Source organism: Drosophila obscura, unplaced genomic scaffold (genome assembly GCF_018151105.1).
Source record: "Drosophila obscura isolate BZ-5 IFL unplaced genomic scaffold, ASM1815110v1 contig_75, whole genome shotgun sequence".
Classification (NCBI taxonomy): domain Eukaryota; kingdom Metazoa; phylum Arthropoda; class Insecta; order Diptera; family Drosophilidae; genus Drosophila; species Drosophila obscura.
The window spans coordinates 3,316,770-3,333,403 of NW_024542867.1; the positions used below are offsets into that span (position 1 = coordinate 3,316,770).

Here is a 16,634-nt window from a genome sequence, read left to right on the forward strand (position 1 = left end):
GTGCATCCAAGCGAACTCATTCAATCAAACTCTGTAGACGTAGCACTTTATTTCCCCCAATTCATTTTGAGCATTGTTAATTTGAATGCAATGGCGCTTTTTCCGCTAACTGTCTATCTGTATTAATACATATAAATATGTACATGTACATACATATACATATGTATTTATATTTTCACTGAATGAAACCTAAACAATTTAGGTGGGGCCCATGGTACCAAATATCTACATACATACATATGTATGTACATATGTACATGTATGCATATCGAACTGTTTTTGCGAAATGACCGTAATGACCCCAAACAAACAACAATGAAGAACAGCATGAACAGGATAATTTATACATATGTATGTACATATGTACGTACATGTGTATATATATATACATATGTGTGTGTTGCTGTACATATGTATGAAGATGTGTCAAGGAGATGCGGCTTTTTTACTTGTGCTCAAATCTGTATATTTGTCGCTTTTCGCTTTTTTGTTTGTTTTATTAATTATAAATACAGTTAATAAAAAAAAACCTAAATAATGTAACGCTTAGATGTTTAAAAGAAAGAACAAATGTTTTTTATATACTCGTACTCCGCATGCGGTTACAGAGGAGGTCGGCCCCCTGCCAAAAATAGAAGGGAGAGAAGAGGAGATGCTGCTGTTCTGTTCTGTTCTGTTCTCCTGGTGATGGCGAGATGGCAATGTCGATGACGATAACGATGAGCGACGACATAATGGCAGTGACAGTATGTGATCATTTATTGCAGCCGATGCCGCCTCTTAGGCCTATGGCTATGGCTATGATTGACTTCCATCCGCTACCGCTACCGCTACCACTCCACCTCCTAGCACTTGCGCTTGGGCGTGCGACGCTTCACACCGCAATTTTCGACCTTTTTACTGCCCTTGGCGATGGCCAGCAGCTTGACCAGCTTCTTGTGCGAGTCCCCCACGATCCATCCGTGCTTCTGGTACGGCTCGCTTTCCTCAAAGTGCTTTCCCGCCAGCGGCTCTGGATGCTGTCGCTCCTGCTTCTGTTGCTCCCTCAGTACCGCTGCATCTGGGTCAAAATCGGCCTCAACGCGACCGAACTCGTCGTCGCTGGAGCTGCTCCAGTAGTACAATTGCTTCTCGCTCGCCGGCCGCTTTCGCCTTGCTGGTGACTGTTTGTTCGTCTGTGACTTCCGCTTCGTCTTCAGATTCTTGTTGCTGCTGCTGCTATTGTTGTTGTTGTTGTTGTTGTTGGTATTGGCTGTGGCGGTGGAGGAGGAGCTGCTCCTGGCTGCCGGAGGAAGAGGAGGAGGAGGAGGAGGAGGTGGTGGTGCTATACTATTGCTGCTTCGGGACTTAGTCCGCTGAGTGGTTGACATAGGAAAGGGCTGCGGCTGAAGCTCAGGTTGCCGCTGTGATGGCTCTTCCATTAAAATGACTTGGAGGGCTCCAGCCGGTGGCGGTGGCGGTTGCGGTGGCGCTGGCCTGTCCTTGATCTGCTGCCTTGAGCTGCGCGTCCTAGCAGGTGGCTCCGTTTTGGGCTCCATCGACTTGTCCCTGTCGTTCTCTATGCCGTTGCCGCGCCTTTTCCTGGAGCTAGCAGACTTCGCTGCTGGAGTCTTAACCTTGGTGGGAGCTTTCGATTTAGATTTTGGTGCAGGGGCAGTCCGAGGATTCGGGTTAGCTCGCTGCCGTGCCTTAGCTGTAGTCGCCGGCTTTGGATGATCCAGCACAGGCACAGGCACAGGCAAAGGCACAGGCACTGCAACAGGCAGAGGCGGCTTCTTCGCGGCACTTTTCTTCCGCCTGGCGATCACGGAGGGCGTTGGGGTCTTCTTGGGTGCCGCCTGCGCCCAAATTGGCTCTAGCTGGTTGGCGTTTGCTTCGCTCGTTTTGCGCTTGCGACGCTGCTCCTGCTGTTCCTTTTGCTCGATGAGGGCTATGATGTCCTTGGTGGAAAGGAACTCCTCATACTCGTCCGAGCTCCACGTCTCCACCAGCTTCTTGGGACGGTTGGTTGCACAACGGCGCTTCGACTTGCGCTGGCCCTCGTCGATCAGCTGCTCGATCTCCTCCGGGCTCATTCCCAGCTCCGACTGCAGCTTGCTCAGATCCTTGCGGGGCTTCCTAGAGGCTGATGGAGAGGAGGCCGAGGCCGAAGCCGAAGCAGAGACCGAAGGCGAGGCCGAAGAAGATGCCTCTGGCGGCTTAACAATGTTTTTGGGGAAGTTAGCTGGAAGACATATTTTGGTCTTTTTAGTCCTGCGCGGCAGTCCACTTGGAGCGGGCATAGCTGCTGGGACAGTCGGAACTGCCGGCGCTGCCATGGGCTCCTGGTGATGGTGTGGGTGGGGTTGGGTGTGTGGTTGGTGATGATCCCTATCCCAATTCTCCAGCCCCACAGGGGACTCTACCTCTGATGCCTTGGCCGCACCTCCACCTCTGAGCTCATCGAAGATCTGGTCAAGATTGGCCTGGTTCTTCGGCAACGCCTTAATCTTGGCCAACGCCGGTCCTGCCATCGGACTGGGGAGCTGCTGCACAGGAGTTGCTGCTGCTGCTGCTGCTAATGCTGCCTTTGTGCTGGCGTGCTTGAAGATGCGGCCCATAATTAGGGATTTGTTCTCGAATGTCTTGGCCGTGGCTCGGCTGGAGCTGCTGCTGCTGCTCCTACTGCGGGTGTTCTCATGCGACGAGGATGAGGACGTCGACGAGCTGGACGAGGACCCAGCCCTTTCCTCAGCACCTGGCGGCACCTCCACCGGAACTACAGCCCCCTTCCTGACTCCACATCGGGTCCCTGGTTCCGGCTCCTGCTCCGCCTCTGGCTCCACGTCGCCGTCGCAACTCAGAGTGCCAAAGTCATAGTCATCACGGTCCGAGTAGCTGGCGGTGGAAACGCTGTTGTTGTCCTGCTCTTGGAGCAGATTCACGCATGTCTTCGGCTTCTGGAACGTAATGCTGGCCTTCTCCTCCAGTCCGATATTTTTGAACGGCCGCTCCGGTATGATGATCCGACCGCAAGCGGGCGGCAGTGTCGCCGAGCTGGCAACGCCCGCCACTGCCTTGATGATGGACGCATGCATCATCGTCTTTGATGAAGTCGAGCTCTGCTGCTCCACCGGCCGCGTCGGCGTTGGCGTCGTCGTTGTCCGAGTGCCTGTGTGCGTACCAGTGGGCGTGGGCGTTGGCGTTGGCGTCGGTGTCGGTGTCGGCGTCGGCTGTGAATGGTGATGGGGATGCGAATGCGAATGGGAATGGGGTAGGGGCTGTGGTTGCTGTTGGTGCATATGGTGTTGGTGTTGCTGTTGGTGTTGCTGTTGGTGACTGGCTGACGGGGCGGCAGCCACAGCTGGAACGCCGGTGCCGGGCAAAATCCCTTGTGAAAGGTGGGGCATGAAGTCACCGCCGGGCTTTTCGCTGCCCAAGGCGATGTCCGCCAGCTCTGTGAGCTTGCAGACGCCACGCCCGGTCTTAGCCAGCTGCAAGTCCACAATATCCAGCTGCAGGTTGACGTTCTCATACCCCTTCATGGCGGCTTTCGTCTTGAAGCGCGAGGTGGTCGCCGAGAACTGCGAGATGGCAGAGTAGCTGGGCGACATCCGATTGTGGTTCCTGCTGGGAGAGAGAGATTTAGTCACGAGGAACAGGAAGCAGGAAGCAGGAAGCTGGAAGCTGGAAGCAACAAGGAGCAATGGCATACGACTTACGTGGGAGTTGTTGTGGGTGTGGCAGCGGGTGGATTGCGGAACAGCTGCTGGATGACCGGTTGATGGCAGACAGTGGGTGCAGCTTCTTCTGGCGTTCTCGCTGCACCATGTGAAGGTGGAAACGGATACGGAGGCGGATGCGGATGCGGAGGCGGCGTCGGAGACGAAGGTGGCGGTGGCGACGGTGAAGCTGGAGGCGATAGCGAGGGAGACAGCGAGGGCGAGGGCGAGGCTGGAGGCGATAGCGATGGCGATGGCGATGCCGGAGGCGGAGGTGATGCATGCGGCGGTGGCGGCTGTTTCCGCCCGGCAGTAACGATCACGGACGTCGTGGCCGGAACGGAGGGGCTTGAGGGGGGTTGAGCTGAACCGGCAACAGCGGCCGCAGTGGTGGAGCTGGACAGGCGAGGTGTCTCCGCACTCTTGAGGATGTTGCAGCATTCGTAGAAGAGACGCTCGTCTGGGTTCAGATTGAGGCGGGCGGCGGAGGTTCCCGACGGACTGTGCTGGTTGTCGTGTAGCCGCAGACTAGCCTCAGTGATGACATGATGCACTTGCTCATTCAACTGCTGCTGCTGCTGCTGCTGCTGCTGCTGTTGCTGTTGCTGCTGCTGCTGCTCCACATGAGGGATGATTTGGGAGGGCGGCACCAAAACCGAGGCACGAATCTGTTGTGTCGGACGGGTCGTCGTTTGCTGGTTCACTTGTATTTGTTTTTCCCCGCACCCACGCCCCTGCGCCTGAGCCTCTGCTCCAGCTCCAGGTCCAGTTGCACTTCAAGGACGCGTGGACTCGATGGCGCCGTCTGGGACTGAAGGTATTCCTGCTCGGAGAGCTTGGATACGTGGGCCAGGGTCATGTTATGCTTGGACAGAGAAGTGGCCGTGAAGAAGCTCTTGCCGCACAGGGAGCACGAGTACTTTTCGGTATCGACGTGGTTCCGCTGCGTGCGCTTCTTGGGCCGGGTGAGGAGGACGCTACGCCGCCTCCGGCGTCGCCGACCACGCCCGCCGCGCCCCAAGTCCTGCGAGTAGCTGGTGTAGACGCTCATCTCGTCGTCCAGGTCCATTTCCATGAGCTCCGTGTTCGTGTTTTCGTCACACATGGAGCCGAAGTTGGAGTGCTCGTCGTTCAAGTTCGGCGCACTGCGCACGCTCATGGACGTGGGGGGGCGGTAGAACTTTTCCTGGTCGGGATCCATATCCATGCGGCCGTCCTGCTCCCCCTGGTCGAACTCGTCGTGGGCAAACTCGAAGTCCTCGTTGGTGGTGGCCGACATGATCTTCTCGTTTACGTTTTTCGCTATCTCCGTGAGGTAGTTGTCCTCCTCCTCAACGTTATCGCCCGCCGCTGGCACGCTTGGCGTCGCTGCCGGTGCCCTGGTTGGGGGCTGCACATGCTCCTGCTGCTCTTTGTGTATGTTCTTATTTAGGCGAGGATCGCGGCTGAATGTGGCCGCCGTAGCCGGAATTGTCCTCTCCTTCTCCAGTTCCAGTTCCAGTTCCAGCTCCGCCTCCCGCTTCTGGTACATCTGCTTCTTGGCGGCGCTGCTCAGGATGCTCGGCCGCAATATGGAGACTGCTGGCGGCTGGCCGGCGCTCTTAAGTGCCGGCAGGGCTGCCGCATCTTTGGCCTCTTTGGCCTCCTTGGCCTCCTTGGCCTCCTTGGCTAGTAGCTGCTTTTCGATCCCGATGGAGAAGGACTCCAGTGTCGACTTGAGCATGCTGATATTCTCGTTTGTCGCCTTTCCGCCCGCCGCCTTCCCACGGCTGCGGTAGTAGCAGCTCTGTCGCCGCTTCGGTCTTCCTCGGATAGGAGGCGCCGGAGCTGCCTCTGCCGCCTCTTTTGCAGTCGAATTGCGAGACAGCTTCGATGTGGAGGTGGAGGTGGAGGTGGGGGCCATTGCTGCGTTCCGCTTTGTGCTGGACATGAGCAACATGCCTGTCAGCAGAAGATCCTCGCTCTTCTCGTATGCCAGGTTCTCCAGCTTCTTGAGGTTATCTCGGCGGGCGTTGTCGATCTTAAAGCTCTCCAGCAGTTGGTCGGCCACAATGGCCGCCAGCTCGTTCTTCCTGCGGCGCCGCTGCTTCTTTTTGGTGACGGGCACCAGCTCCTCCACCACCTGCTGCTCCACCTTCTGCTCCTCCTTTGCGGGCAGTTCTTCTGTCCCCTCCAGAGTGCTAGCCGCCGTGGCCGACTGATCCTGGCCACTGGGCAGCTCGGACTGCGCCAGGCTGTGGAAGCCCGAGGAGGTGTTGTTGTTCATGTTGCTGCTGTGCTCCTCCAGCAGGGAGCTGCAGTTCGTCTCGACCGTGGGCGTTGGCGTCACAGCCATGCGCGGAGGCAGTGCTGGAGCAATGGAAATCACGGACACGGCCACAGAAGGTGCCGACAATGGAAGCGTCTCCACAACAGCAAAAGGTTCTGGAGCAGACCGAGCATGCACCTCCAGCTCCAGTTCCGGCTGCAGCTCCTGCTCCTGCGCCTGCTCCTGCTCCTGCTCCAGCTTCGGCAAATGTTCATTTATACATTGAGCTGGAGGAGGTTCAACAACAGTCGACGGGGCCTGAGCGCCCATCCCAGGTTCCTGGGATGCGGGTACGGGTACGGGAACGGGAACGGAAACGGAAACGGGACCGGGAACGGGAACTTTCGAATAAACCGCAAGCAGATGTGCATCTGCCTTCGCCTCTCCATTGACTGGCGGCACTGACTGCAGCTGAAGGCACTGCAGCAGTGGTTCAACCGGGAGCTCCTCGATGGCGAGTAGCGCGGAGCGGCAGTCGATGGTCTTGGAGCGCATGGAACGCTTCTTTGGCGTCAGCAGAGTCTTCTCTGGTGTCGTGATCTGAGGTGGAGCAGCCGTGCCGGCTGAACTTGCCAGCACCTTCTCCACCATCGAGGACGAGGTAAATAACATGCCAGTGGTGGTGGCTGTGGCTGCCGCTGTAGCTGTAGCTGTGACTGTCGCTGCGACTGCGATTGCAGCTGTGGCGACGATGTTGTTGGTCGGCCTCGTCGGATGAAGGACTTTTGATGGCAGGTTGAAATTCCTTTGCCTCTCCCTCTCCCTCTCTCTCTCCTTTTCGCTTTCCCTTTCTCTCTCCCTTTCTCTCTCCTTTTCCCTCTCCTTGTCATCGTCGTCAGGCAGACTGGCTTGGACCGCCATGATGACCGAATTGATTGCGTCGTCAATGTGATTGTTGACCACCTCATCCATGCGCAGACATCCCTTTGCCAGCCCCTTGCCGCCGTACTCCTTCTTGCCGCCCGACGCCTCCACCCAGCGTTTCTTTCCGACTGCTTTTGGCAGATGCACAGGGATAGCGGCAGCGGCACTGAGGATCACATTGGATGGGGAAATTCCAGTGCCGGTGCCGGTGCCAGTGCCAGTGCCGGTGCCAGTGGCCGTGCCAGGTCCCGTCCCCGTTGAAGTCGCAGTCCCAGGATTGCGCACTTGGGGTATCTTGAGCAGGTCCAGGTTGGAGTAGTAGTGCGAAGCCAATGAAACCGGTCCGAGAGCTGAACCTGCACCTGCACCTGGCCCTAGAACAGGAACTGGAAGAGCTTGGAGTGGGGCAGATGATCCGGCAGGAGTTGTTACCAAGGGAAGCGGCAGAGGCATCTGCATCGGCATTTGCATCGGAATCTGCATCGGCATTGACATTGGCATTGACATCTCCTGGGGAACCCTCATTGGAGCCGCACCCGGAGCTGGTGAAGATTTCCTCGCCGACTTCTTGGACAAGTCGAGCGGCTCCATGTCCATCTCCAGGCCCAGCACGTTGCGAGTCTCAAATCCGCAAATAGTCTGCCTCCGGGCAGGCATTCCACTCGAGCGTCCGTGATGCAGTCCAGTGTGGCAGCCGTCGCGTTCGGTGCTTGGCAGCATTGGCTTCTGGAGGCATCCGCGTTGGCTGGTCAGGTTGAGGGGCTGAGTCTCCATCACATACATGCTGGGATTGACGTTTGGATTCGAATTTTGATTTGCATGTGGATGGAGCTGTGCATGTGACAGATACAGGGGGAGCTTTGGCAGCAGATTCATGGTGCCATGCACGGAAACGGAAACCGAGCCCGAGACCAGGACCCGCACCTGCCAACGGAGCTCCCATCCCCTGCAATCCCAGAGGCATGGACATGGGCATGGGCATGGGCATGGGCACCAGCGCGGACAATGGTTTTGGTTGTGGTTGTGGCTGTGGTTGTGGCTGTGGTTGTGGCTGTGGCTGCGGTTGTTCTGCTGTATATTGCTTGAGGGCAGCAGCCGTCGGTGATGGTGGAGTCGGGGCCGCCAATTGTTTGCTTGCCGCCTTGGTGGGGGTTCTCCTCGGAGTGGACCCCAAAGCGGGAAGTGCAGAGGGAACTGGAAGAACCAGAGCGGGGGCAGGAGTTGGCTGAAGAACAGGAACAGTAACTGCAACTGAACTGCAACTGGAACTGGAACTAGACCAGCTAGAGCGGGAGCTGCAGCTGGAACTGCAGCTGGGACTGGCTGTGAAACTGCAGCCTTTTTCTTCTCCAGAGGCTCGGAGGCTGGCTCTGCATCGGGCCTGGGCCCCAGTGGGGTATCCACTTTGACGATGCGCCTGGACATAGCCTTCCGCTTGGGCGTTTTGGCCTCCAGCAGCTCTTTCCCTGCAACAGAGTTCGAGGGAAGCGTCGTCTCTGTATGCATATTGCAGTTTTTCTCCTCGTTTTTTTCGGGGACCGGCGGCGGCGGCGGCAGGGGCCGTGGCTGGGGCGAGGGCTGGGGCAGTGGTGTTGGTGTTGGTGTTGGTTGTGACGGCACCTGCTCAGTCTTCAGCTTTTCCTCCAGCTTTCCAGTGAGCATGGCAATGCAGTCGCTAATCCTCTTGCTGCGCTTCACCCCTGCATTTGAGCTGGGCTGCCGACTGTTGACCGAGAGTCGAGGAGTATCTGGCAAGGACTTGATGCCCGGAGCAGGAGTGGTCGGCGGCGTGGGCATCAGCTGCTTGCTGGGCGTGGGCGAGGCAGCTTCCCGTTTCTCGTGCCTTGTGCATCGCTCCAACTCCAGCTCTTGGCTGGATGCTGTGGGTGGGTGAGGCACCTGATCACCTGTTGAAGCTGTATCCGGATCCGCAACTTGAAGGATTGCCAGCGTTGGCTTGGCCTCAACGGGAGATCTTAGATTGGCAGTGAATGTGGCTCCTGGCTTTACCTCCGGTTGTGGCTGTGGCTGTGGCTGTGGCTGCGGCTGCGGCTGCGAATTGGCCTGTGACTCTGACTGAGCCTGCGGTTCTGATTCTGATTCAATTGTTGACAATGGAAGGGGTGTGCCTTCTGATCTGCAATCCCCTTCTGCGATCATTTTGGATTTCTTTTGCTGCTTCTTCTGCAGTTTCTGTTGCTTTTGCTGTTGCTTGCGTCGGCAGCGCTTCTGTTGCCCTGCTGCCACTGCAGCAGCGGACGCGGACGCGGCAGCCACCACCGAGGACCGGGTGTTGCGAAGGAGGTGCTGATTGTATATCTTCCTCTGTGTGCTCCTCTGCTGCTTCGACTTGGACATGGACATGGACATGGACTTGGACTTGGACTTGTTCTTTGACTTGTGCTTGGCCTTGTTGTCCACGGGGAAGATCTTCTTGCAGACGCGCTTAGGGGGCAAGTTCTCCAGCATTTTACGTATGGACTCAGCTTGAGGAGGATAAGAAATGGGAATCAATTTAAATCAGTTTCGCGGCAATTCTGCATGGTTTTGGTACTCACCATCGCTGGGTCTCTGGCGGGGCGAGTTCTTCATCTTCGATGAATTGGAGCCACTCTCCTCGCACTCGCCCTCGCCCTCTCCCTCGCCCCCTCCTCCTCACCATCGTCCTCATTCTCGTTCTCAGCCTCTCCCTCGGCCTCTAGAGAGTCCTCAAGTTTTTCCTCAAGCTTCTTCCTGCTGGACAACTGTCTGAGCGGCTTCTTGGAGCAAGGGCGACGCTTCTTGGTACCGCAGTAGTAGCGATATTTTCGCTTCTTAGCCAGCGACCAGATGTAGTCACCAGAGCAGTCCAGCATGTGGCGGTAGAGATCCATAAGGCCGCTGCACTTTCGTCCGCACTTCGTGCAGCTCGATGGAGGAGAAGAGGATGAAAGCGTCGACGATGTGTTGGCTGTGTTGCAAGTGGAGGTAGAATGGGAATGGGAGTGATAGGTGGAGGATGAGCTTAGTGAACAGGACGAGGAAGAAGTTGTCCCGGTCCCGGAAGCGGGAGATGCCTGCTGCTGTTCCAGGCCGGACATGGGCGTCGGCGTCGGTGTGTTGGTCGGTGTGGAAGCCTCAAACGACGACCTGGAAGAGGTGGACGAAGAGGTGGTCTCTTCCTCGGGCTGGACACGCTCCTCCTGCTTGTGCTGCGGCCAGCCAATGCAGTTGCTCTCCGCCGCGAAACGGCCCAGCGCACGCTTGGGTATGAAGAGGTGGCGCAGCAGGTTCCCCGCCAGCAGCTCCCTGCCCACCACCTCGTAGTGCGTGGCATAGATGTGCGAGTGACGGAACGTCTTGTGCTCCTCCAGCGATTTTCGCTGGTCAAACTTGGCTCCGCAGCATATGCACAGATAGAGGCGTGGTCGCGCCCATTCTCCACTCAGCACCAAAGAGGATAATGTCATTTTCTTGTCCTGGTCCTGCTCCCGTTCTCGGTTTCGGTCTAGCTCCCTCATCCTGTCCGGGCTGGTCCCTTGCCGCGGCTGCAACTGAAGCAGAGAGAGAAAACTCTCGTCGGCAAAGTTCTGGGCCAGCAGATCGTCCTGGGCGCCCTGGACACTTCCGTAGTCCACCAGGTTGGCGTCCTCCTCGTTCTCGCACTTGATTATCGCCTGCTCGTTCTGCTCGAGGATGATGTGCGGCAGGAGACGATGGTCCAGAATGAGATTAAGCTGCTCGAGCAGACGCTGCTGCTCCAGTTGCATGTGATTACCATCCCCATCTCCACCATCTCCACCATCCCCAACACCACCACCACCACCACCACCACCATTGTAGGTGCGGGCGATGGCGAGAGAGACATCGTGCTTCTGGCGCATCGTCAGCTGCGTCCACATATCCAGCTTGGAGAGATCGCGGAGGCCAAGGAAGGTGGGCTGCTTCAGCTTCTTCACCAGCCGCCCGCCCTCGTTGATGATGGTAAACTTCTTCACATAGTCCCACTTCCACTTCCAGCTGTGCTTCGTGTGGGGCCGACGCCGGAACTTGGCCGGGGGCAGCAGCTCTGCCGTCGAGCCGAACTGTTCCGATGTCAGCAGGGTTGGGTAGGCACTGGCGTGGCTCATTTGACTAGAACCATGCAGCATGACCAGGTCGGATGTGAATGTGGCTGTGGCTGTGGCTGTGCCTGTAGATGTGGAGCCAAAGCCAAAGCCAGAGCCAGAGGAGCTGCTTGAGGTTGATGCTGACATTATGGGGGAGGTGAGGAGCCGTCCATCGAGATAGTTCTGCAGATTCTGTTGGACATTCAGGATGACATCCTTGTAGAAGTTTTCATCAAAGACATGCGAGCTGGCGCTGATGTTACTGCTGGAGCTGACTGCGACACAGGCTGAGGAGCTGGGCTGCCGGAAGACAACATCAGGAGCTGCATCCAGATGGTCTAGCACATGGCCTTGTCCCACGGGCTGAAGGGTAGTCGCCGTCATATGCTGCTGGTGCTGGTGCTGCCGCTGGGCTGCCGCCCGACTGCTGCTTCTTGACTTGTGGGGCATAGCCAGGGACGGCTGCTCGTCGTCTCCTGCTCGCCGCTGCCTGTTGCGATGACTGGGCAAGCGGTTCTGGGTGAGACCAAGGCGGAACAACACCGGTTCGTCGGCTCCCATCAGTCCAGGCCTCGGCGATGGTAGCTCCTCGAGCTGGTGCTGCTGTCGATGGTGCCCGGTTAGCTGATCGGCGTCCTGAAATCGCAGTCGGCACGGATGGCAGCCAAAGTACTTGTCTGCGTGCATCTGCATGAGGTGGAGGAACAACTGATCCAGATGCTTGACGGGCAGACAGATCTGTGGCAGCATCGAATGCTTCCTGTTGCCAGAGCAGTGCTGGCAGCCGGGAAATCCTCCGGGCGGATGGGAGCTCACGGAGCTGCTGGTGGAGCGGCCGCTGCAGCGTCTTTCCTGTCGCTCCGTGTGGAACTTTTCCACATGCTTGCCCTGCAGCTTGCCAGAGGCGAACTTTCTATCACAGTACAAACACAAGACTTTCTTTAGGTTGGAACCCGACCCCGAACCAGGGCCAGAATCAAAGTCAAGGTCTCTTTCCCGCGGCTGTTCCTCTATGAGAAGATGAAGCTTCTCCACCAGACGAGGCAGACGCTCTAGCGGTAATCTGCAGATCAGAGATGGTTGTTGCTGAGCACTTGGCCCCTGTTCTTTTGCATTTTCCTGTTCCTGCTCCCCTTCCAGTGGCAGTGGCAGTGGTAGTGGCTGTTGCTGCTCCTCTTCCTCGTCGTCTGGTTCATGTCTGAGCTGGCGTTTCTTCCGTCCGGATGGACCAGCTGCCGACGGTCTGATTGCCGCTATTGGTCTAATTGGATTTTTGCCATTGACCTGCTCCTCGGACATCTTAAAGCCCCGGCGCAGGCCGAAGCGCGACATTGTCTTCATGAGGAAGCCACTTGATTAACCAATTCGTTGCACAAATGTTATATTTATATTTCTGCAAAAGGAGCAAATACAATATATGTAATTCATTTTTATTTTGTATTTTTTTGTTTTTGTTTTTGTTTTTGTTGACAAATAAACCGCAAGTATCAAAATACGAAGAAGAAGCAGAGACAGAAGCAAAAGATGGAAAAACAATAACTACACAACACACACGCAGACACACTACACACAACACACACACACACACACACACACACACACAAGCATATCCACTCAGAAACAACTCTAAAAAGAGTGCTTGAGCCACACACAGTCACAGTCATGGGGTGGAATATGAACCTGCATACATACATATACATATCTGTACAATAAATATTTGATAATTTTATATTTATTGTGTTTACCCGTTTACGTTTATGATTTAGAAAAAACTGCATGTGCCGCCTTTTGTTTCAATTTGTTTATTTCGATTGAGGCTCGTTTGATTCCGTTTTATTTGTAGATGCCCCTGTGTGGTATTGCACTTTAATTCGTTTTCCCCCGAGTGGCGTCCAGCCCACTTGCACCGGATATTGTATTTTAATTTTTTCTCAAATAATAGATCGCACAGCATTGCATTTGTTTTATTTATTACGTACTTATTATTTTTTTCCACCCTAACAACTGCGTTAGGAGGTATCTAACGTTTAGCCCAAATCGATGCGTGCGTAGAGCAAAGGAACGGACAGGGGCAGGGGCAGAGGCAGGGGCAGCAGACGACGACGGCGGCGATGGCAGCAGGACGACGATACTGTCACTGAGGAGTATGGCAGTGGTGAACAAGAACGATTTTTCTCTCTTGCACAAGAAGCAGCGGCGGCTGCAGGTAGCATTTTTATCCATTTATTATATATTAACGCTATCCCATTAATGGGTGCGTGCACTTGTTATCCACTAATTCAATTTAACTAGTTAACTCATATATATATATTTTTCACGCACGCACAACAGGATTTGTTTCATCGCACATGAAAAATTTAGAAAAGAACACTTTCATGCTGTTGCGTTAGCAACACTTTTTTCGACTTTATGCAGCACTGCAAGTGTCGGCGGCATCGATTATTATATACTGTGACGTCACACATTCGCAACTATCGACTATTATATTGTATATCTATTGATTCTAGGATGCTTGATTTTATTAAAAACTTCTATTAACTTTTTAATGTTTTTACTGTTACTGGTTGTGCATTATTAGCGCAATTTTATCGGGAAAAACAATCAATACTCGATACATCGACAGATTACATCGATCCTTGCATTCTTTGGCAGCCACTTTTTACATATTTGCAAGTTGACTTGCGTTCTTACTAAATTTATTGAATTAAACCAAATAGTCAAAATGAAGAGATTAGATCGAGTTAATTATAGTAAAATAATAAATTCGAAGTTAAAATCTAGTTACACAGAAGTTCAAGTTGGTCTTCGACAAAACATAGACAATTAGACAGTTTACATATTTTATGAAACTATACATTAACCTAACATTTTCAAACAACAGCAAGGAGGAAACCACCATAGAAGAAGCAAAGGCTAGATATTCTGAAATTATTCATCATCTAAACTTTAGTACAGCATAATTGCGACAGACGCATCTATTACAAACATCTGACAGCATGGCAAAACAGGCTGTGACTGACGGGAAGGAAGTTAGCTTTAATTTCAGTTCAGGAGAAGTTACTAGAATCAAACAAAAAATTAAATATGAAAACACATGTTCGGAAGTCTCCCTGCCATACTTTTAGTGCTATCGTATCTATTCATATGCACATATCGTGCGACCAACCATCACTGATTGACTGCCATCACCAGCTGATTACCAAAGTAAAAAACAAGAAGAGTGTATAGTAATAACCAGTGCTGCCAGAATTTTAGAGTCAATATAAGCTACTTTAAGATATGCTACAACTGGCTAAAATCTAAAAAAAAAAGCTAATGCTAAATACACCTCAAAAACAGAAAATTGTTCAGTTTGTGGATGTGTGCAACGCAGAGAAGGAAAGGTTGCCGACCCCATAAACTATATATATATTCTTGATCAGCATCAAAAGCCAAGTCTATGTCTGTCTGTCTGTCTGTCTGTCCGTACCGCAGCATCAATAGCCAAGTCTATGTCTGTCTGTCTGTCCGTACCGATGAGCGCCGAGATCTCAGAGACTATAAAAGCTAGAGCAAACAAATTTTTTTCGAGACCCGTGATATCACACTGTTACAAGTGTATTTCAAAAAAATAGCGCCGCCGCTCGTATCCAAGTTGATTTTGCATTGCTGTTCCAGGATGGGCCTGTTTGTCGCTGGAAACTTTTAACGCCAACGTTCTCACATCGCTGGCTACTTGCTACCTGGTCAGGTATTGTATATTGAGCACTTTTTTATGTGATTGTTTATAAAATGATCGGGATAGCAGTGTGTACACACTTTCCCAAATCCAGATTATTTCATCGAGATATCGATACTCTTAAAAGATAAAACGCAGCTTTCGTAGCTGGATATTGCTATAAAGCTATAAATTATATGGCTTTTCCATTGTATACATTTTTTAAAGACTTTATCATGCATTGCGTAATAAGTTAAGTGGATATTTCGTTTTTAGACTATCGATAGTTAATTTACTCAATTGAATTCTTACTGCTGATCCAACTGATGATTCCATCCCTTATCGATAGCCGCAGCGTTGCCATAAAGTAGAACTCATAGGCTTGTTTTTGACGAGTCATTTTCTCGTCTCGCATTTGTTAATAACCGAACAGAACAGATATGCCATACAACATGGACATACTTATGCCTGAGAAGGTAAATTTATTATCTGAGCATATTCTAAACATAACATAAGCTTTTAGTTTATTGCCCAGGATGAACTCTGCGATTCAAAGCCGAAAGATGCGCATAGCTCTTTGGATGAATTGGACATTGATGATTTGTACGTGCGTTATAAGGTAAATATGCAGAAAAAATATTCGCAAAGATTTAGGTGATATCCAAACCCTCTTTCAGAAACTTCAAAAAACCTTGGAGTTCATAGAGGTGCAGGAGGAGTACATTAAGGATGAACAACGTAATCTAAAGAAGGAATATCTACATGCCCAGGAGGAGGTGAAACGCATACAGTCAGTGCCACTGGTGATTGGGCAATTCCTGGAGGCTGTCGATCAGAACACGGGAATTGTTGGCTCCACAACAGGGTCCAATTACTATGTCCGTATCCTGTCCACCATCGACCGTGAGTTGCTAAAACCATCGGCTTCCGTGGCGCTGCACAAGCACAGCAATGCCTTGGTGGATGTCTTGCCCCCCGAGGCGGATAGTTCCATATCAATGCTGCAGCCCGATGAAAAACCAGACGTAAGCTACGCCGACATTGGCGGCATGGATATGCAGAAGCAGGAGATTCGCGAAGCAGTCGAGCTACCCCTTACCCACTTCGAGCTGTACAAACAGATCGGCATCGATCCCCCCCGCGGTGTCCTCATGTACGGCCCGCCTGGTTGTGGCAAGACCATGCTGGCCAAGGCCGTGGCTCACCACACCACCGCCTCCTTTATCCGTGTGGTCGGATCTGAGTTCGTGCAGAAGTATCTCGGGGAGGGTCCGCGCATGGTGCGCGATGTCTTCCGGCTGGCCAAGGAGAACGCCCCAGCTATTATATTCATTGATGAGATCGACGCGATTGCAACCAAGCGTTTCGATGCCCAGACCGGTGCCGATCGCGAAGTCCAGCGCATTTTGCTGGAGCTCCTCAACCAGATGGATGGCTTCGACCAGACCACCAATGTGAAAGTGATCATGGCCACAAATCGCGCCGACACTCTGGATCCTGCTCTGCTGCGGCCTGGTCGTCTCGATCGCAAAATCGAGTTTCCGCTCCCCGATCGCCGCCAGAAGCGTTTGGTCTTCTCCACCATTACCTCCAAGATGAACCTCAGCGAGGATGTCGATCTGGAGGAGTTCGTTGCGCGTCCGGATAAGATCTCCGGTGCCGATATAAACGCCATCTGCCAGGAGGCGGGCATGCACGCGGTACGTGAAAATCGTTACATCGTTCTCGCCAAAGACTTCGAGAAGGGCTACAAGAACAACATCAAGAAGGACGAACAGGAGCACGAGTTCTACAAGTAGATTTAAGTTAAGCCCCACCGCCCCTCCTCCTCTATCTTATCTTAACCCTTTATACCTACATACCTAAAAAGAATGTATCAGTAATAAAAAGCATTGGTTCTATTCCTATTCCATTTTCGCTTACATTTTTCTGTAGCGATCCCCAGAACTTCCACTTCTCCAGAAAAAAGACTAAGA

General features: G+C 53.2%; 2 protein-coding genes across 3 annotated transcripts; one reads left to right on the forward strand and one right to left on the reverse strand.

Moving 5' to 3' along the window:
- Positions 1 to 439: 439 nt before the first annotated feature.
- On the reverse strand, positions 440 to 13,323 carry LOC111072172. Its single transcript, XM_041595751.1, is given in 8 exon segments — positions 440 to 3,606; positions 3,702 to 4,396; positions 4,432 to 7,748; positions 7,798 to 8,029; positions 8,032 to 9,359; positions 9,432 to 9,521; positions 9,524 to 12,354; positions 12,707 to 13,323. Coding segments are annotated over 7 exon segments (11,202 nt in total). The 5' UTR covers positions 12,303 to 12,354; positions 12,707 to 13,323; the 3' UTR covers positions 440 to 845.
- A 1,687-nt stretch (positions 13,324 to 15,010) lies between these two features.
- LOC111072125 (26S proteasome regulatory subunit 6B) lies at positions 15,011 to 16,565 on the forward strand. 2 transcript variants are annotated; one of them, XM_022363788.2, is made up of 3 exons: positions 15,011 to 15,134; positions 15,182 to 15,277; positions 15,336 to 16,565. In XM_022363788.2, exons 1-3 carry the CDS (start codon positions 15,099 to 15,101, stop codon positions 16,455 to 16,457), a joined length of 1,254 nt encoding a protein of 417 aa, XP_022219480.1. In that variant the 5' UTR covers positions 15,011 to 15,098; the 3' UTR covers positions 16,458 to 16,565. The 2 variants fall into 2 exon arrangements, with proteins under 2 accessions (XP_022219480.1, XP_022219483.1); XM_022363791.2 differs by having other exon boundaries at positions 15,194 to 15,277.
- Positions 16,566 to 16,634: the final 69 nt, after the last annotated feature.

Coding starts and splice junctions, on each gene's coding strand:
- LOC111072125 (XM_022363788.2), top strand. CDS start 15,099: ATGCCATACAACATGGACATACTTATGCCTGAGAAG. Junction 15,135..15,181: donor ACATACTTATGCCTGAGAAG/GTAAATTTATTA, acceptor ATAAGCTTTTAG/TTTATTGCCCAGGATGAACT. Junction 15,278..15,335: donor ATTTGTACGTGCGTTATAAG/GTAAATATGCAG, acceptor ACCCTCTTTCAG/AAACTTCAAAAAACCTTGGA.